Source organism: Phyllostomus discolor, chromosome 5, assembly GCF_004126475.2.
Source record: "Phyllostomus discolor isolate MPI-MPIP mPhyDis1 chromosome 5, mPhyDis1.pri.v3, whole genome shotgun sequence".
In the NCBI taxonomy this organism is placed as follows: Eukaryota; Metazoa; Chordata; class Mammalia; order Chiroptera; family Phyllostomidae; genus Phyllostomus; species Phyllostomus discolor.
Window position 1 is genome coordinate 97,278,264 of NC_040907.2, and position 22,095 is coordinate 97,300,358.

A 22,095-nucleotide genomic window follows, 5' to 3' on the forward strand; every position below is an offset into this window, starting at 1 on the left:
TTTCAGAGTGTGGCACTCCAGAGAAAGCAAATGAAAATTTCTACCTAGTCTACGTGTATGGAAACCAAACCCAGCACCAGGCACACTTTTTTATGGCAATTTTTTACCATAAAAAATTTGATTATTATTTGTAAATTTAAGAATTTTCATATAGCCAACAACATTTTAAGGGGAAAAGGCAGAATGCAAAAGTATATCCATAGTAATGTTATATCTGTAAAAATTTATACAGGTCTTTACACTAAAAACCGGAAGTTAGCATAAAAAAACAAAAACAGGTAAGGTCCAGGGGATGAGATTCTTGGCCATCTCCCCTTTTAACTATTTGTACTGTAACAAAAATCTCGAAAAAATAACTATAGAAAATGACCACAGAGGATAAACAGTCATTCAGTTGTGCTACATAATTGACATTAGGTATAGGTTCTAAACTAAAGATGAATTTTCCTAAGGTACCTATCTGCCACTGATTCTTCCTGCACTAGCTAAATTTAGGAAACGCTACTACAAATAACAACTTCCAAGAACTCTGTGGTGCTTGATGGGGTGGGGAGGGGTGGTAAGGTCAGAGTGGAGAGACAAGATTTAGCTCTTGATTTGATTTTGTGAGAAAAAATGCAAATGAGAAACCTCTAACACCTGTTGACTTCTTTCAGGTTAGTCAAAAAATGACATACATTTGACTTGTCAGATCAACAAATGAGGACCCAAATGCTTATTTTTGCTCAAGCTATTTCAATGAAAGGCTAAAGTGGGCATAGTCAGTGCATCAGATTTCCTTGAGCCAACAAGGGTGGGTTATGGGAAGACAGTGAGGGACGTTCACGCCAGCTCAAACCCACCACCGAAAGCCCTCTTCTGTGATTTCAGTTCTTTCTGAGGACTTGCTGATGTACTCGATGTGACTCATGCAAGCAGGGCCAGTTTCAGCTATGTCTCCAAGCCAAGGAATTGCAGAGTATTACTTAATAAATGTTCATGCTAAATGACCATACAAAAAAATTACTGTAAATGAAAACATGCTTAGGAATTATCAGGAGAAATCAGCAGTGGAAACTTCATGAGCATTCTACAGATTCCCCTTGTAAAACATAAAAAGGTAAATTTTCATTTGGTCATGTGTCTTGGCTACTAAAACAAATTCAGTAGGTCCTTCCTGTTTGCAAGTAAAGAAGACTCACTCCAAATCCTTTAACACATGTCTACAGCTTACCTCCTAACCTCACCTTCATGCTTTCTCCCTGCTACTTCCCCCAGCTCACCAAACTCTTGGCATTCTGGCCTGCTTGTGAGTCTCTCCAAATGTCTTGTACTTTCCTGCCCCCCGCTCCCCACGTTTCCTGTGGATTCTTCTCTCTGGAATACCCTTCTCCTTCAGGACTCTTTCCAGAACTTCCCCAGTAAAACTTCCCCTGAGGTGACCCTCAAGCCTGTGCACAAAGCCTTCCTTGACCTCATCTCCCTCCCCTCAGACTAACTCAAGCTCCCTGTTCTGAAGGCCCTCACTATATACAACACAGCACTAAGTTAGCACAAAGACACTAGGGACCCAGCACAGAGGACAATAGTTGGTTGTGAATAGTTAGTCTTCCCATTAGGCACCAAATTCCTTCAATGCATAGATCCTATCTTAGTCACCTTTCTTTCAGTATCCTAGGACCTTTCCAAAGATCAATAAATGTCACAAAGTAAAGGAAGGAATATATGGGAAGAGAGATCACTTTTATAATTTTGAGCACACGGCTACCAATCCCATGTGCCCCTAGGCTGGGCTTAGCTCCTACAGTTGGCTCCATAGTCAAGGTCCATGAGAGGCAGGCAGGCTGGCCGGCCAGGTGCAAGGTGATCTAAAAGGCTATCTAATTTTCTATACACTCTACGTGGTCTCAGCAGGATGCTGGGCCTGGTCTCATTAATGATGGAAAACTACAATTAAGGTGAAGGCAGGCAAAATGCTCAGAAAATTTCAGGAATTGAATTAAATTGTAGACTAAACCACCCCAAGTTTTAGACCAAACACAGGATCCCAGAAGATGCTGGCCCAGTCAGTGAGATCTATCCCAGCTATAGTCCCAGATACCTGACCATGAAGACAAGCATTGGCAAATTGAAGACTGAATTTATTGGGACACAGCTATGTCTGCTCATTGACATATATTGTCTCAAGTTCCTTTTGCATTACAGGGACAACAGAGTACTGCCACAGAAACCTTAGGGCCCCAAAAGCCCAAATGTTTATGATCTGGCCCTGGACAGAAAAAGTGAGCCAAGCCCTGGTCTATATAGTGACATTTCACAAAGTCATTTTGGTAATTTGGAGTCATTTTGTGTATCATATTTTCTCTCTCTGTTTAAATATCCGGTCTAGTGCACTGCCTTCTTGAATTGCCATTTCATCATTAGTTGTGCTCAGTTTTCTTCCTTACTCTGCAATTACTCTTCCTTACTCTGTTTGTTATCTGTGGCCTCTACTTTGATGGCAAACGTGGCATCGCAAAAACCAGGCTGCAGGATGCTGACAGCAGATGAGTCTGGAGAACCAGTGCAGACAGTTTGTCTCTGAGACCCGCACAAGTGCACACCTGCCAGAGCTACCCTCACCTTCTCTGCAAGGTGACTCTGTGCCCTCTTAAATACAACTCTCTCCTCATGGAGCAACATAAACTTGTTTGAAACATTGCTTGTAGTCTCTTTATAGACTACTAAACACGTGAGGTATCAGACCCTGTCACTTATGATAGAATGATAAATCTACTGCAGGGTGAATTACCAACTTTGTAGATTGCCACTTGTCTTCAGGCTTGGACATAATCCACAACCCTTAAGAAGATTTTTCCAAAAAACATTCATAATCTCTTGGGCGCCATGTCACATCTTCCATGTGGAATTGATCAGACCCTAGAAGTGGTTTCGAGAATGAAGCAAACACTTACACAGAATAGGGAACTGCCCTAGAGGGCTGGCCAGTCCTACATGGCCAGGCAAACAAAATGTGAAGGATGGACATGGTATAGGTCAGTGTATGAGCTGCACAAGAAGGGCTACAGTAAAGCAGAGGACAGAAACTCTCCTGTTTCTCCTAAATACAAGGAAGAGCATTCCTCTACAATGCACATGACTGTGGGTTATTAGAGATTGCACTAAATTTCTGTGTCTCATGGTACAGTCACAGACAGCAGGTGTGAGGTGTTCTGTTTCCCAAATACGACAGGAAAGAGGATCATTTTCCTTGTTCTGCTTTAAGTATTGGCTGGTCAGTGTTCCAAGTCCTTTCTTGCAAAGGCACAGCCCTTCACCAAACCTTCTCTGCCTTATGGCTGCCATGGAAAGCAATCCAACAGGCTATTTTTACCCTGACAGCTGCATCCTCTTGTACTGGGCACAGAAGGAAGTCTCAAGCCACCTTGGTTAGAGCCTGTACAAGAGGAACTCTTGAGGAGAGAGATAGATAAAGATAGAGGTAGAGACAGAGATAGAGATAGAGATAGATAGATAGAGATAGAGAACGAGATAGAATGAACAGGGACTATCAAGGAGGCCAGAGGTCTCTCGCTGGGGTGGGGGGGCATGGGGTGAGGGGCTTTGAGATGACTGGTGGAAACCATTCAACCACAATGCCACTGCAATGCAAAAGCACCAGCAGGAGAGGCTTCCATCAGAAGAGGTTTAAAAAAACATTACAAAAAATCAAATGCCTGAGAATGGAATTCTTACTTTATTAGCTATGAGATTTACTTTGTCTTTAGGGCATTGATGCAGGGTGTCCTATAATGCAGTTTAAATTAACAATCATTTACAGTATATTTGGAACTGCCTTCTGTTTGGGTACTCTGTGGCCATGTATTTCATTAAACAGGTACATTCAAGTCAGACTGATCTCACTGCTAGGCCCTGACTGCTTGCTCTAAAGGCCAGTGCACTTGGAAATGACCTCTAAGACACTCTGCTTAGGAAAAGTTTCCAGGGCCAGGAGGCTCAAGCCAAGGTCTGGGCTTGAGACGACTTACCCCATGATTACATAGTATTAGGAAAGTTGCAACCATGAAAATGATAAAGGGATGGTTCAATGGCAGCTTTCCCATATGTCCTCTCCTTTCTCTGGAAGGTGGCTGTGTTTCTTGCTGAAAAAGGCTTACAAATCACCTCCCTTTAGTTGGGGAAAAATCTGAGAAGCAAATAAGCATGTCCACACATTCACCCTCAAAGGAAGGAGGCTGTAACTCAGACTGAGATGCATGTACTTCCTCTCCTTCTCCTTGTGCTGTAAGCAGCTCTGGCATGGCTAGCCTGGCCTGTCACCATGCTTGCCCTTTGTTTTCTGAAGATGCCCCATTCAATAATGAATGCTGAGATTTAACATCGGTACTAGTTGTGGTGATAGCTAAAAGGAGAAAAATAATTTCTCAATTCATATTTGGGGATCAACACCAAACACTGCCCCACACATGCAAAAGTCTCCAAAACATCTCAAGAGTCAGATCATAGAGAGGGGAAAGCATTGCAAAAAGCAGTGTGGGCATGACCTGGTGCCCAAGTGATGACACTAGCTAGTGGCTATTGCTTCACTCTGAGGCTTTTCAAATCAGGCTGGACCACTTCCCCTGCAGGTGTGGCAGGCACAAGGTCCACCTGCAGTCCCTACCAGCAATGAATTATTATGAGCACCTGAAAATGGCAAATTTGCTTAAACCGGACTTTAGTAAACCAAGCTATATGTAAGTTATTATTTTTCTTATGGCTAAAAACAGTGATGGCACCAATAGAGCCATTAACTCTGCTTTGGATCTTAACCAACCACTTAGAACTTCTCAAATATCTGATTGCACACCAAAAGGCCCTTCACCCAAGGAGTCTGCCACCAATTCTGCTCTCCTGGGCTAGACATCCTCAGGCATGCCACCACCCCCAGGACACTCAGGGTTCCTGCTGCTCTGTAATCACATGCTATGCTGCCCTGACCTGGAACCAGAAACATGTTACCCTCATAGATTCTTTTCTCCAAACTCCTCTTTCCTTTTAAACTCCTTGGCAAAATTGCACCCCTATGAAAGCTTTCCAGATTTGCTCCAATGAAACTTATTCTGCCCCACCTAGTGTCCACAGCACCTAACATGGCCATGCATGACAGTCTTCTTCTTAAGGATTAATGGCCAAAGAACTGCAGAATATCTGCCCCAGAGCTCCTGTTCTCCACACCCTCTGTACCCTGGAATGCCACTGCAGGAAACCTCAAGGATTATACTCAATGAGTTGAGACTACTAGAACTCATCAAGGGGTGTGGCCTTAGGAATAATAATCAAGGTGTATTCGCCTCACAACACGTGGTGACTAATGGGATCATGTGTTTACATGCTTTAAATGATATAGCACCACTTAAAGCCAGATGCTTCCACCCTCTCAGGATTCTGTTTATCTGCTAGCCTTCTAGTTGTGCTGTTGTAGCATTTTCTTGCATGATTTTATTCAACCCCAATAGCTTAGCTGATGATGCTGAAATCTTCATCTTTAGCCTAGATCTCTCTTGAGCCCTATACATATATTTCTATCTAACTGGGAATATCACATGAGCATCTCACCCAGAACTGAGCTTGGTCCATTCTCAACTCCATCTCTGCCTCCTGGAGCTCCATTGGCACAGCAGCTGTCCTTTCAGACTCTCAAGGCACCCTGAACTTCTCTGCTGTTTTACTCCCCATGTCTAACCAGTAAACAATTCTGATTCATTCCAATTGAGAAATATCTTTCTATATTTTGAAACTGTTTTATGTTTCTCTTCTTTTGCTTTCCATTCTATTTATCTGATAAAACTATTGCTATGCCACACTTTTTTTGGTTGATGTGTGCTGAAGACTCTTTTTCTATCCTTTGATTTTCAACCTTGCTGTGTCCCTTTGTGGAAATGACTTCTATGAAAAAATCCTACTCCCCAGTACCCTAGTTCAAGACTCGTCACTTCTGATCAGGATTACTGTAAGACCTTCCTATCAGCTTCCTTGATATCAATTTCCCTTACTCTATCTCCTTCCCTAATCAAAAGCCTGGAAAAGAAATCTGAATGTGTCACCTGACTTTGATAAAAATTTTTTGCTAAGTTTCTGCTTCACACAAGATAAAGATGAGACTTAACTTGACAAATAAAACCCTTCCTAATCTTCTATGACCCTGGTTTTCCACCCTGACCACCTAAACACCCGCTCTACTGAGGCCTTCATAAGTCCCAGAACATACCTTGCCTCTGCATGTCCAACACCCTTACATGTTCACTTTCTTACTCAGATGCCCACCCCCATTCCAACTGTTACTTCTCATAATTAACTACCTAGCAAATCTTTGTAATTCTTTAGGATGACACAAAAGTGTCAACTCCTTGGCAAAGCCTGACTGACCTGGCAAGGTTAGTCATTTTCTCCTGGGTGCCCCAGGGATCCTTACCTCTGTTATGTGTTTGCAACTCTGCACTACTGTAAGTATTTCTGTGCCTGTTCCTTCTTAATGCTAGGCCCCATCTTACTTCTCTTTGTAGTTTATCCCCAATCCCAGATACAAGGTAGTTACTCAATGAACATTTGTTGAATCTTAAGGAATAACTTCCAGTTTAGCTAAAAGGAGAGCTGAAGATGGTGCCATCTTTACCCCACCAGGCTGACCACCTTCTTCACTCTACAAGCAGTTGTCGTCCACACATCTCCAGTGGGTTTGGGCTTATTTCTCCCTTCCTGGCCAGCCTGGAAGGGCTCTTCCCACCGAGACGCAGCTCCTCACTGAACCAAACCATACTAGTCATACAAGGCTGCCTCAACACTCCTCTTTACCAACCTCCCCAGCTGATGGGCATGAGGATCTTGTATGAACAGACAGAGTCTCTACCATACCATCCACTCAATGCACTTCAGCACTTCCTGGTAATCTAGGTGCTGCTGTGTTGATGTATACCACCATCATTCTAGCTGCAGCACGGAGAGGAGACCATGTATTGCATGCTGTTCCTGGGACCTTGGTTGGGAGACCCTGGAAAGTCTTGCCACTGGTATATTCTCCATTGAGGACTGGGATGGATATAAACCAGGCAAGTCCATTCTGGGAACACAGTACTTGGCACACAATGTGCTTGGTGCTTGACCCCACAGGAGAGGTGGGACCAGAGTGGTGCTAAGCAGGAAAACACTCTAGAAACTGGGACAAGATTTATAGAAAAAGTCTGGGAAATATTTTGAGGAACTCTTCAGCTATGTGGGGACTGGTAATTGTGAGCTAAAAAGAGGGCACACAGCTGAAATATAGGGGGCTCTGGAAAGCCAGGCAATAGGAAGGTTAACACAGATCTTTCATACAGAGACAAAAACAGTAATTCCTTTCTAGAATCAAGAAAGTACTAGAAGATTTCAAGCCCCTTCCAGTCCATTCATGTTGAGATTCTGGCTTTAGAACCCATTTGCAAGTGAGTTTGCTACAGAAAGGTCAGCAGCCAGATGGAGCTGCATTCTATGCACTTGACTGCCCACACACAAGGAACTCAAATGCAGCTTGATTCGAGAAACAGCAATTACTAGACAGTTTTCGATACCTACCATAATCATTTCTATTTGAGTCATTTCTATTTAAGTCTGAGGTTGGCTTCAAACAAATTTACCTCAACACATAAAAGCTGCTGCAAGCCTTTGGTATAGTAGGTACCACTGATTTGGGGGCAGCATCAAAGAGAATTTCCTAGAGAGGTGAAATCAACTGAGGTTCACTGGAAACAACTGTCAATCTGAAAACCATTCCAGGTCAAATGATGACTTGTTTGCAAAAATCCTGTACCTCCACAGTGATTTGATAGTATGATGCTTTTTGTGATGCCAGTAAAGTAATTGAAATCATCCACATTGGAAACAATGGCCAATTCAAATAGGAAATCTTGCCCAATGCTTCAAGCTATATAACTAGGGGAACTATGAATCCTCAAAAAGTCACAAACTCATTTAACTGAAATAATCAAGTAGAAGTAGACAGAAATAGACAGAATTAGACAGTAGAAGTATACGAAAATAAAATGTATACATTTAAAATCTGTCTTGGGTTTTCTTCTTCCTTTAAAGATTGAGATGACTGAAATGAATGCTTTGTACCTCCTGACCATGAACAACAGGAATGTAGCTTGTCTGATGTCACACATTCACATATGAATCCATGGGAATCATTGTTACCAGAGAACCTATTCCAGCCAATCCTGTACACCCATATGCAATCTACCTATCACTATGATGACATCAAGAGTATGTCCACCCACCTGCTTATCTTCCTGTCCCACCTTTCTTCATTCAGAGAGATACAATGAAGATACTCCCACTATATAAAAAAGTGAAACTCATCCTTCCCACTCTCTTCTCCTACCTACTTCTTTTCATCATTCTTAGAGTTTGATATGGTCCTTTAAAACCCTTATATGTGCATTTACACATTTTAATACATAGAGCAGAAATATATAATTGATAATTTTACTTATATGGGATCGTATTATAGATATTACTCTACAACTTGCTTCTTTTGGTTAACAATCTTTTTCTGTGCACACATATAAAACTTCTTTTTGAAATGCAGTAGAACATTTCTTAATATGGATAAACCACACCTGACCTGTCCCTTCTGTGTACAAGTCACGACATGTGGCTTTGAGCAATTATCCTTCTTGTGCCAGGAGGAATGTGGCCTATGGCTCCTGTGACTTGAAGATCATGGACAGAATGGACCCGTGGGTTCTGAGGGCTGAGGACTGATGTGGTCAGCAGGTATAAAGGCACAGCTGGGGGTGAGGCCCTGCAGTCTGACTGAGTGGCCACCAGAGGAGGATCATAGGCAACGAGGCTCTCCCTCATGAGCCAGGACATGTGCCCCTATGCCTTAAATGTTCTTTCAGCTCTTCCTGATCTGGCTATAATCTCCCTGAAATCTGAGACAACATTTCAACCAGCTCTGCCCCTGCCTTGAGCATGCTGTCTTGTCTGTGTCAAATCTTTTAAATTATTATTCACTGGCTGTGTCTTTCATGTATTGTCCTCCTTGCAGGACCAAGCTTCTAATGCAAACCAAAGGTAGCTGAAGGGCCCTCAAGAGATCAAACAGAAAGTCATAGAAGTTTCACAGAGGACTCTTGGCTATAATAATTTAGCAAGAAATAATCCTGAACAATGGGCCACAACAGCTCTATAAAACAGGGCATCTACACCTGCCAATGCTTACAAGTGAGAGCCTGCACAAACAACCCACATAAATGAAGCTGCACTGACTTAACCAGACCCTCTGGCTTCACAGATTACTTGTGATTAACAAATCATTCTTGGCACAGCTCTTCTTTCAACCCTTATTCTCACACCAAAGAGCCACAAATAACCAAAGGCATGATTTCTCACTTTGGAAAAGAGTTGAAAAATGTATGTGGCTCTTACTCTCAGCAAGCATCTTAAGAGGGAACGCCATGTAGCAGACCACGCTGAGTGTTACAGGAGAACACCAAAATTCCAAATGTGGCACCTGCTGGCAGTGGGCCTGGGCCAGCTTACAGAGGCAGGGAAGAGAAAGATAATCAAAAAGAGGTTAAGGAAGCCACTCAGTATACTAAAGAGCTGTCACAGAGCACACACAATTCACAACCCAGCAAAGAGTACAAACACAAGTATTACAGAAAAAAGGGAAGAAGCCCTGAGGTTGAAGGGCACTGGGAGTGTCCTTCTCAGAAGGAGAGCTGGGCTGAGCTTTGTGAGGAGGGTAGTACTTGGGTGAGCAAGAAAGGATGAGAGAAAAAAGTGCACAAAGAAACATAGTTTCTTATACTTCAAGTGCCATTTAAAAGCTTGCTTTTGGTTTGCTTTACATTTGAGAAGCCAAAAAAACTTTAGAGGGAGAGAAATGGGGATGGTCTTCAGACAGACATGTAGCAGGGGAATGAGGTCCTTCCAGGAGCCCCTCAGTCTCTCAGTACCACTGTCTAAACAGACTGAACATCTTACCTTGGTTAGTTTCCTCATAAATAAATGGGACAATGAAAAGAGCAGAACAGACATACAGATAACAATTAATGTCAGAACCAGGAGAATTGGCCAACTACAAACAAAACTATCAAAATTAAATTTTCAACCTGGACACCTCAAAAAAGAATGCCTTTAGTGTTAAAGGAAATATAAAACAAAATCACCAGGAATAAATCACCGAGATGTCTGCCTATGCAAACATCTTATTCTTAAAAAATGATAATAAAAAAGCTGCAACTTAAATGGTTCAGAATATCAAAGTCACGACTTAAAATAGACTATCCAAGCTGAATTCAAGCTCACAAACCTATTTGGTATACATACAACTATCTGTTTCAATATTTTTTCTATTTAATCCTAAAATATATATTATTTAAAAATTAAAATTCTTTGGGTTTTTAGCCCAGCGAATACTTTTTAAAGCATTTTTGTTAATAGTGAAAAAATAGTTTTGTTTTCTGCAGGTGTTCTGGTTAAATACCCAGAATGAAAAATGAAACAAACTCTGAAATTTTTCACATTAGAAAGACAGAGTTCTGTTTCTTTTTTCAAGGGAAGAGAGAAGCCTTTCATTACTCAATATTACTTCCTCAGCACTAAACAATATGAGGTTTCTGATTTGAAAAAGCACCATCTTTGTGAAAGGAGTTTTTACCCCTCTCAAATCTGAAGCAATCAGTAGGTGCTAAAGACACAGCTCACAAATAAGAAAACACTTTCAACCAAATGCAAGCAACTTCCCAATCTAGTTCTAAACACAGAAACACATAAAGGGTTTCCCCTAGTGACATGCTATAATTATAGGCCTGGGCTTAATTCCTACTGAAATTATGTATGTTGCTATGACTTTTCCCTCCTGGCTCTGCCACCTGCTAGCAAGTGATTTGAGCAGCTTATCAGGCCCAATTATGCTGTGAAGGGACCAGGACAACGCCATGTGCCTTGATGGGCTCACAGAGTTCTGGGAGGATTGAATGAGAGTGGTGTAAACTTGTGCAGCCAGGGCCCCACAAGAAGTCATGTTTTGTCACTGTCTACTAGCCTCTCCTGGCTGGAATTCCAAGGACCAGATTTCCCAAATTTCTAATCCTTTCCAAAAACCTAGTCAAATGCCTGGTCACTGCAAATGCCTTTAGAGCTACATGGCAGAAGAGGGACCTTGTTCTCAGAGTTTCCACAATCTCTGTTCCCACGTGATTTCTAGCACCAGGGAACTGCCCTGAGACAGAACTCTTTTTTCACTGACTGTAATTACTATTAATACTTATAAAATAACCATAATACTATTTTGTTTATATACTAAGGGCTTTGCCAGGGCAGATATTGAGATTTACTTCTGTTATCTCTAGTACCTACCCTAGGGCCTGGCATGTAGTAGGAGCTCAAGAAATAAATAAATCATTAACTCCCTGTCTTCAAAGGAGGAAGGCATTTGAGTCAATAAAAAACCAAAAACATTGCTAATAAAAAGTTGAGAAGAATGAAACTGTGTTGGTGATGGTCTGGGGAAACATGCACTTTCATACACTGATATGGCAATACCTACTAATACTGCTAGCAAAATCAGGGGCATCAGTCATGCTATTACAGCAGGGGTCCCCAACCTTCAGGCTGTGGACCAGTACTGGTCCGGGCCTGTTAGGAACTGGTCTGTACCAGCAGGAGGTGTACGGTACTTGAGTGTACTGTACATGAATCATCCTGAAACCAGCACCCTCTGCTCCCTGGTCCGTGGAAAAGTTTTCTTTCACAAAACCAGTGCCTGGTGCCAAAATGGTTGGGGGCTGCTCTATTAGAGGACCAAGGCAGTGAGGCACTCTGAGAAAAATCTCTGACCTGAGAGAGAAGATTCAGGTTTCTATAAAGCCACATACCAGCTGCTGAGTTGACAGCAAGCTCTTTCATGTCTCTGAACTTCACCTTCCTTGAGCACATAGTGATAGAGTCAAATAGGTAATCTCTTGGACCTTGTTCAGCTGACATGAAAATGGAGTCAGAGCTCTTCAGAATCTCATATGTCAGCTTAGGGCTGACTCCAGTGAGTATGAAGGTCCCCAAGTTTCTACCAATTTTATGAGTCTTCATTCTGGAAGATGTACCCCTCAAATATTCTTTGGAAGGGAGAATAATTGAGGCCTCTTTCCCTTAGGTCACCACCTCACTTCCTGGTTCAGAAGATAAAGTAATCTTGTCTCACCCATCAAAGGAGCATTAAAGACAAGCTGGCTCTACTCCATAACCAGAGGCAAGGCCCAGCCTCTCCAGAGGCCCCCAAACAGTGTCTTTCATATTCTTCTGCCTGTCAGGTTGCTAGAAAGAGTGTGAGACCCTGCTAATGCCATGTTGGAAAACCCCTCCAAAAATTACCCAAATAATGGAAAATCATATCTAATCTAACTAAAACCAACCAAGTTCCTTAAAGTCTTTCCTAAATAAAATCAATAAATGTGTAGTAACTAAAGATGTCTCCAGCACATTCATGAGGACCTTCATGGTGGCTGCATTTTATAGTATCATTATTGGCCAGGTGTTACGACATTGCACCCAAGATGATGTAAAAGCTGGAATGTGTGATCTTCCATTCTGCCTCTTTTGCCTATACCAGCATGTCACAAAAATTCATGCTCAGGCAGCCTCAGCTGGTAGCAAGATCAGGCTTGGCCATGTCCTTGACTCTAGTCCTCTAAGCTTACCAGGTGTACAAGCATTCCTCTGAAGAAGCACTCAACCAGGAGATTTACCCTAGACTCCAAGGGGCGGCAGGCCCCTTTCCAGGGTCCTCTTTAATCTGCATCCCCATGACCATATTCAGTAGAATATAGTTCCATAGACAAATTGGTTCCCTGCTCAGAAAGACTGGTAAATGTGTTTTCAATGCAGCACTTGAGAACCGTCATTTTGTCAACACAACTGTGAATCTTCCAGAGGGGTATTAAATTCCTTAAATTTACTTATTTTTTGCAAAGCATCACATTCCAGGCCTACTGTTTGACAGCCTATCCTTTGAGAATCGTCACTGAGCTCCTGACCTATGACCTCTGTTTTAGAGACCCCACTGAACAATATGACTGCCTGCTCTCACTCAGCTTCCATCACAATAAGAGCAGACCTAAAGATTCTAAAATCTCTTGCTAAGTGATGTTAAGCACCCAGTGCTTTAAAACTCATTCAGATGTTTGCTGAAAATGTTACAAAGAAGTACCTACAACATACTGCTCAATGCATAGATAATTTCATGACACCAGGACTCACAGAACTCCTACATGGAAGTGACAGGACTGAAAGCTTTCAATTTTAGATAGTAACTCCCTCCCTCTTCCAGCCCAGCCCCAGACTAGGACTACCCAGAGTAAGTCAGAGGTCATAAGATAACTATACATGATTTTGAAGCTCTTAGAAAATGAAGCAGGTGCCAGCTTTTTTGTCCCTCATTCTTTATCCTTCCAGCCTTTATTAGGGCCCCTCACCAGGTTGGGGAGCAGCTCATGGCAGGTGCTCAGCCTTGCATACAATCTTACTCTAAACCAGTAACAACCCTGATTTACCACGGGCTGGGCAAGACCATGGCTTCTGGAAGTGATTTTGAAATTAAAGACAGAAGTCTGCCTATACGCACAAGACAGAGGCTAAACCAAGGTGTGAAACATCTGATCCATGCCTGGTGAGTCTCCTCTATTCGAATAACAATGTGAGCATGTCAGGTCAAAAACTTCTGGTGCCTAAGTTTTCCCCCACTGTTATATCGGAGAAGTTATTGTTTTAATTTTTATAAGAATGTATTGATAAGTTACTTGTGAAGTTAAAGATGAATACAATAAGAGGGGCAATATTAAATTGTACTATGGTAAAAAATAGTGGTCTAACCCTTAATAAATATGAAATCACTGGAAAGTATTTTATCAAGTTGAGGTATAAAAGCACCAGAAGACTACAATAGGATGTCAAGCCATCCCCATGAAGAAAAGGTAGAGCTTCTCTTTCTTTTTTTGAAGGCATAATTTGTCCTTATAGACTGAGCTATAGAAGAAATAAAAGAAGTATGTAGTATATTACTGATGGAACACAGTTTGTCCAAAGCTCTGAGGGTTTTACGTAAACAGTGGTCTCTCTGCTGGGTTACAGTCCCACCAGTTTTACTTTCCAGCCCTTTGTTTCCTGGTGTGTAAAACAAGGAGGTTGGACAGATAAGGACAGGAGCTTTTTATTTCTAACACTTGAAGGTCTTATATCTAGAGAGGAGTTACACTGTGAATAGACTAAAGGGCCATGTTCATAAATGACAACATGCTCCACTAAATGCAATATGACGTTGGGAGGCAGGCTTGGAGGGTGAGGGCAGGAAGGACATCTACATCATTTATTAAAATAAAGGAAACCTCAAGCCTCATGTTATGATTTAAGAGGGAATCAGTCATGACCAGTTTATGTTTAACTTACCATCGTGGCCATAGCTTAGCTATGTTTTAAATATAAAATGTCATTCATAGATGAAAAAATGGAGTAGCTATCTTCAAAAACATTGTTATATGCCAAAAAATGATGTGCTATTATTGTTGCTGTGATTTTCAATAAAATCTTGCTGCAACACAAATTATAGCACCTTAAAAAGCCATGAGCTAAAACACCAGAAGGAAGTACAAGCTCACAGATCTGGAGAAATGAACTGAGCTTTACTTACTACCTATGGCTCTCTGGTGCTATTAACATCTAATAGAATCACTTATCATTCCATGTCTTCAATTGTTTTACACTAACTGCAATCTGGCAGCTCTAATGGCTAAGGAAAACAGATAAATTTAAAATAAAAATATATTATCTATTCTTGCATAATATGAATTTAAATGAAAACAGCGTGAACTAGGATTATTTCTTTCAGAACAAGTCACTGCATTCTCTCTAACACCACCCTAAAATAGAAAAATACAATACAACCATACCTGCATTGTTTTGTGAAAAAAGCTACCCTGGTCTCTGTCAAGGATAGGGGACAAACAGATTTGCTCCTGGCCAACAGCTGAAGCCATCCATTTCAGTAATAGTAAAGATGTTTTTGAAATTAGTGTACAGGCAGATACACCCTGTTTTCTCAAAAATCAAAAACAGAACAGCTTTTACACTGATAGTCTCTGTACCAGAAAAGCCTTGGAAAATCTCCAGTAACAATTTATCTCCCATTGTTTTTTATTCCCAAATGTAAATGGTATATAACTGAGCTTAAACAAAAAACAAAAAACAAAAAAAATCAGGAAATAAGCAGCCTGGATTCTTTTGTATGCTAAAACTGGAGATAATTTAAAAAATATTTGATTTATATATTTTTAGAGAGGGGGAAGGGAGGGAGAAAGAGAGAGAGAGAAACATCAATGTGAAAGAGATACATCAATCCATTGCCTCTCACATGGCCCCAACTTGGGACCAGGCCCGCAACCCAGGTATGTGTCCTGACTGGGAATTGAACCAGCAACATTTCAGTTTGCAGGCTGGCACTCAATTCACTGAGCCACACCAGCCAGGGCTAAAACTGGAAATAATTTTGAAAGAAATGAAACGGATTTAAAATGTCCTTAAAATCCAGAAGGAAATAAATGCAGCATCAGCTTATTCTTTGGTAAACAGCCAAGAAAGCCAAGCTAGCAATGCAGTAGGAACACAGTCAGAAAAACCATATACCCTTCTACCTTTCCACAGACAGGGCATGGACATAAGTCTGGCCTAAGCCAAAACTAATACAGCCAGCAACTGCAGGGGCACACCGGCATCAGAGAGAACACAGTTGCTTTCACTACCGTCCTAGGCACTCCGTAGCACATGGCTCTCTTACCTCTAACATTGGCCTGGCACTGTCGTGGACAGAAAGAATATGGGTCACCTTGTTCTTGCTCAACTGCTCTGCATCTCTGGCATCTGACAAAGAAGACAGACAGTTCAATATTCTCTGCAAGTGAATTATTCCTAAAGTTTAGCCAGAAAAAAATATAAAATGATTTCCATATTTCTTTCTTGAAGTTCATAATTGACCATACCCAGAATAATTTAGATGTAGAAAATTTAGTACTATCTCTTTTTATATACTTTGCAGATAACTAAATTTATTTTTGATTGGCACATCTAAAATCACTACTTTGATTTTAGAGACAGAGCAGCAGTGAGCTTCCAAAGTCAGTTCTGGAGACTGTAGGACAGAATCTTCCAGATTCTGAATCTGCCCAGGATTTGAATTTTAAAGGTCAACAGTTGCTTAAATATATTTTTCCTTTTTTAAAAAACAGCTTTATTGGGACAATTCATATGCCATAAAACTCACCCTTTTAATGTGCATAATTTAAGGGTTTTAGCATATTCGGAGTTGTTTAACCATCACCACAAGCTAACTTTAGAACATTTTCATCACCCCATAAATAAATTATTGTAACACAGATTAAGATATCAAAAAAAGTGGTTTGGGAATAAGATTATACACTTTGAATACAGAAGGCCTCTCTATACCACCAATAAAACAACTGACTTTTGGACTCCAAAGGAAGTGGCTGTTCCTGGTGGACCATACTCCTTTCTGTTTCATTATGGTGCCATCTGCACTGACACACCACTTTGGAGTTGCCCTTTCCCATAAGCACAGGCCCTGTCTGCCTATTTGAAAGTGAATACAATGCTTCATCAAAGCTTCTGGATGACACTGGATATTTGATTTTTCAGGACTATACATTATTGATGTCTCTGGATGGCTGCCTACCACCATGGGCACTAAGGTAATGAGCTACAGATGCAGCTGTAAGACTCTGGCCATGGGGCAGTCAGCTGGCTCGTGTGCATATGCATAAGCCTGAAAGTGTCACATCAGCTTTCTCTGAGCACAGAATCACAGGGGCAGAGATCTGTCCTGTGCTGCTCAAACCCAGGCCTGTCAAACAGAAGTTGGGCATCACTTGGAAGCATACTAAAAAGAGACTCCCAGGCCCACCACATACTTACACATCATAACCTGCACTTTTAATAAGAACCCTAGAAGATCATGTGCACTGTATATGGGAACCCTGGACAGCTTCCAGAGAATGACCTTTGATAGTGTCCCTTCCCGACTACAGATGTTAATGCATTTCTAAGCTAGAAAACAATTCACAACCACTTGCCATCACAGTTGCAACAAGTCAACTGTGATGTATTAATAAAATCAATGGGGAGATTGCAGTTTAGAATTCAAATGAAAAAAAATCTAGAGGAAAATTTGCTGACCACTGTTATGTTATCTCTTGGGACATGAGATTTTTGGGGAATTTTTCACTGTACATATTACTGTCATGCTTGGATTTTTATTTTTATTTTATTGATATGGGGGGACATAAATTTGTTGTTCCATTTATTTATGCATTAATTGGTTGATTCTTATATGTGACCTGACTGGAGATCAAACCTGCAGCCTTGGTGTATTGGGATGATGCTGTAACCAACTGAGCTACCCAGCCAGGGCTCATATTTGGATTTATAAACTTAAACAGCTAACCATGTTCTTTTCCTTTCTCTCTCAGCATGTCCCTTGGCCCCTGGACTCTTGTCGCCTGTCTCCCTTTACCCTCCCCATCTCCAGCGCCCCTTGATTTAGCTGGCCTTCTAAAGAAGCAAACATCATCTTTCCACAGTGGGAGTGCTGATACAGAAATACACAACAGATCTTTCTCCTTTGCTATTAAATGTTCCCTGCCTAGCTGGAAGGAAGACCCCACCCATCGCTGGGTGGACCTCACTGAGCAGCAGATGGGTTCCTATAAGATGCTGTCCTAAAGGGCAAAGTGACAGCCACATGCTTCCTTAAGAATGAAAATTAGCACTCTATACTGACACAGAAGATGGACAAAGGTCACCAGTCCCAAGATGTGGGAAATGCTAGAATGAGTATGGGAAATAAGCCAGTCAAGCAAAGTAAAGCAGAATTTCCTCTCAATAAAATTCTAAAAATACAGTCAAAGAAGCAGAAAAAATTAACATTAACAACACAAGTGCTCAAGAAAAACATACATTTGGCTGGAAAGAACTTCTTTGGTAATGCTTTTCCCTAACTCAAAGCACCTGCTGCACTGATCTGTGGACTCAAAAAGATGGACATACAGATGAGAAGAGGCAAGGAAAAAGAGAAAGAAGGTCTCTGTTTTAAAGAGATCCAATTCCCTCTGCTTTGACATTGAACCCCAAGTCATGTCTGAGCCATTCACAAAAAAACTTTTGCCTCCCCATTTGAGAATCTGCTGAGTGATGGGCAAGAGACTGCAATCTGTTTTGCAGTTATACTCCCCACTGCAAAATTTAATGACTTTTAGAGTTACAAATTAGTATGCATTAAAATAACTTCTAGTTACAAATTAGCTGTTAGTAGCTTCAACCTTTAACTGGATACACTTCCAACCAGGGCTGAGGGCCAAAATAGGGCTGTTCCTACCTGTTTCCTTCTCTATCAAATCTTGGCTCAGACATTTATTGGCCCTGACCTTGAACAAATTTTTCTGTACTTCCCTCTTCTCACCTGTAAATTGGAAAAATGGTAAGAGTAGCACCTCAAAGGTCTGCTAGAAGTACTAAATGATACAAAATGCTTAGAACAGTGTTTGGCTGGCATGCATGCTGTTAAATGTTATTATTGTCATCATTATTATTACCATGACAATCAAATTAAGTCCCAAGGCTGTGGTATGGGTCTCAATCTCCATGACATCTGAATATTTCCAACTGTATGCTTACTTCAAAGACATCTGATTCCCAGTTCTCACTGCACCATCTGAAGCTCAAACACTCAACTCCCAGCTTTCCTAGGCTAAACTAACAGTAGACCACCACAGATCAATATTTAGTACCTCACCATCTCAGCCTCATCTGAACAACCAGGGAACCACAGCCATTCTCACTGAACAAAAGCTCTGAGGCCTCAGACATGTACATCACCTGCACATAGTGCCTGAACTTGCTTCCCACTTTTCTAGATTTGTGAGGACATCTTCAAAGTATGAGGGCCTCCTGTGTCTGCTGACATCTAATTCTGCACTTGCTAAGTGGTGAGGAAGCAGCTAACCCCACCCTCTTGGCCTAGGGAGGAGCTGAGCTTTGACTTTCCACTCCCTCCCTTCCTTCTTTGTATCTGGACAGAACCAGCTACCAGTCATAAGCATCTCAAAAGAAAGGCTCTCATCAAAGATAGGAATCCAGAAGCTGGGGTTTGTCTGTGGGTTTCTTTCTAGGTGGAAAATATCACCAGGTGTTGGGAAACTGTGATTCATTGCAAAGTTAAAAAGAAGAAACAGGAAATTGTACAGTGACATGTAAAGGATTCCACTGGAAGGAAGGAAGGGAGGGAGGGAGGTAGGGAGGGAGAAAGGAAAGGGGAATGGAGGGGAGGGAGGAAGGAAAGGGGAATGGAGGGGAGGGAGGAAGGAGATGGAACAGAAGGCCACTCGATGGCTGGATGGAGACTATGGCCACTAGAACCAAGGTTTGAGGAGCACTGCCAATCCGCACTCTGAAAAATAAAGATCTCTAGAAGAGTAAAAAGAATAAAAATTCCACTAATTTTTTTTTTACATATTTCAACATTGGTGGTTGTATTACAATAGGCATGTATTATTTCTAATTTAAAAAGAGAAGAAAATGACTAAATGAGACATCATGCTAAAGCACAGATGACAGCTGAATTCACTCTCCAGGAGAAGTCATGATCCTTTCACCTTGGGTTTTCACACTTGCTATCTGACTAATGCTGCTCAGTGCCTACTGCACACCTGAAATGGAGTGGGTGTTTTATGAACATCTATCTCCTTCCACAACAGCCCAAAGCAGGTGTATGGTTCCCATTTCACAGACAGGGAAGGTAAGGAGGGCCTGAGCCTGCCTTAACTACAGTGTACCAGGCATGAAGTGGGTGCTTCAGCTGCCTTTTCTGGCTCAGCCCTCCGGTGCTGATGTTCTCATCCCTTCATGTACAGGTTGCTTAAAGTATCGAGGACAAACATTTGGCTTGTGGGCTATGGGGTAACTGAATTCCAAGACCAGCATCTCCACAGCTTCTTTCCAGTCCCGTTCTGTGCCTGACCATCCCCCACACCACCCCACTTACTCTGAACCACTGAGGATCAGGAGACTATCCACACCAGACTCCTAGCACAGTGCCCTACACATTGGGAGCTTGCAACAAGTTTGTGAAACAATTGAGTTAATTCACAGGCAACCATATAAGACACACTTCCTTGCAGCTTCTTGTATAGTAAATGCACTCTCATGCCTTTGTTTGAGATAAGCCTCACACTTGGAAAGTGTTTAAGAAATGCTTGGTGAATTAATATGTGAATCAAATACAACCACATACTAATGTCAGGATAACAGAAGATGACGACAAAACACCAACTATCTGAACAAAGACAGATGTGTGTGGGTTGCTGAAGAACCCTCTAATGGGTGAAATCCACAAAGCAAGAATCCTAGAACTGTGAAGGATTCCCACGTCACTTGATATTTAGAAAATAGGTACAGATTTTAGTACAAAAAAAGTTTTAAATATTTCCTTAAAGCTGTACATAATGCCCTTCTGTAAGAAAGTATACTTTTATGTGTAAGGATAAAACTTTCACAAACTATTGGTGGAAGTACTGTATTTTTTGGACCAAAAGACTTACCTAGGTTTTAGAGGAGGAAAATAGGGAAAAAATTTGAAGCAAAAATGTGGTAAAATATTTAATAACATAAATAACATAATACTTCATCAATGTAAACGTAAACAGAACTCAACAGCAGCATTAACAAACAAATCTGAGGGGAGGAGGAAAGTGTGTCTTATAGTCTGAAAATATGGTATTTAATTTGGTTGATATTTATTATAATTTTTATTCTATTTAATTTTAATTTAATTTAATTTTATTGTAGCTCAATTACAGCTGTCCCAGTCCCTGCCCCCATGTTCTCTCCTGGCCCACATACCCCCTCTCCCACAGTCATTCCCCACCCTGTTGTCCATGTTCCTGGGTCCCTTATATGTGTTCCTTAACTAGAATCTTCCCTTTCTTTCCCCATTATCCCCTTCACCCCTCCCCTCTGGTCAGTTTGTTCCTTATTTTCATGTCTCTGGATCTACTTCACTTGTTTGTTTTGTTCATTGGTTTCCTGTTATAGGTGAGATTATATGGTATTTGTCTTTCACTGCCTGGCTTATTTCACTTAGAATAGTATCCAGTTCCATGTATGCTATCCCAAAGGGCATGAGTTCCTTCTTTCTGCTGTGTAGTACTCCATTGTGTAAATGTACCAAAATTTACAACATTGTGTAAATATTTTTGAGGTTGTTGATGTACAGTTGTCTCCATTTTCCCCCTATCACTCTCCCCCACCACAGCCAACCCTACTTCCCACTCTTGATACTACTCTCCTTTTGGTTTTGTCCATGGGTCCTTTATACATGTTCCTGAAAACCCTTCCCCCTTTCTCCCCCAGTATCCCCTCCTACCTCCCCTCTGGCTACTGTCAGTTTGTTCTTAATTTCACTGTCTCTGGTTATATTTTGCTTGCTTGTTGGTTTTGTTGATTAGGTTTTGCTTATAGGTGAGATCATATAGTATTTATCTTTCACCACCTGGCTTATTTCACTTAGCATAATGCTCTCCAGTTCCATCCATGTGTTGCAAAGGGTAGGAGCTCCTTCTTTCTTTCCATTGTGTAGTATTCCACTATGTAAATGTACCACAGTTTTTTGATCCACTCATTTACTGATGGGCACTTAGGATGTTTCCAGGACCCAACTATTATAAATAACACTGCTATGAACATTGAGGGGCAGCAGTTCTACTGAATGGGTGTTTCAGGATTCTGAGGGTATAATCTCTGCAGTGAAATCACTGGATCAAAAGGAAGTTCCATTTTTAGTTTTTTGAGGAAATTCCATACTGTTTTCCACAGTGGCTGCACCAGTCTGCATTCCCACCAACAGTGCACTAGGGTTCCCTTTTCTCCATATCCTTGCCAGTACTTGTTGTTTGTTGATTTGTTAATGATGGTCGTTGTGACCTGTGTGAAGTGGTATCACATTATGGTTTTAATTTGCATCTCTCTGGTGGC

At 41.4% G+C, this 22,095-nt stretch overlaps 1 protein-coding gene across 2 annotated transcripts in view; it reads right to left on the minus strand.

Annotated features, from left to right (window-relative positions):
* The window catches only part of DUSP22 (dual specificity phosphatase 22), a 62,296-nt gene that overhangs the window by 21,917 nt on the left and 18,284 nt on the right, over positions 1-22,095 (minus strand). The window contains exons 3-4 of one of the 2 annotated variants that reach the window (XM_036026616.1): positions 18,443-18,526; positions 15,833-15,915 (exon numbers count right to left, since the gene is read on the minus strand). In XM_036026616.1, coding sequence (XP_035882509.1) covers positions 15,833-15,915; positions 18,443-18,526 — 167 coding nt within the window. The remainder of the gene's footprint in view (positions 1-15,832; positions 15,916-18,442; positions 18,527-22,095) is intronic. The other variant, XM_028513708.2, reaches the window with a different exon arrangement.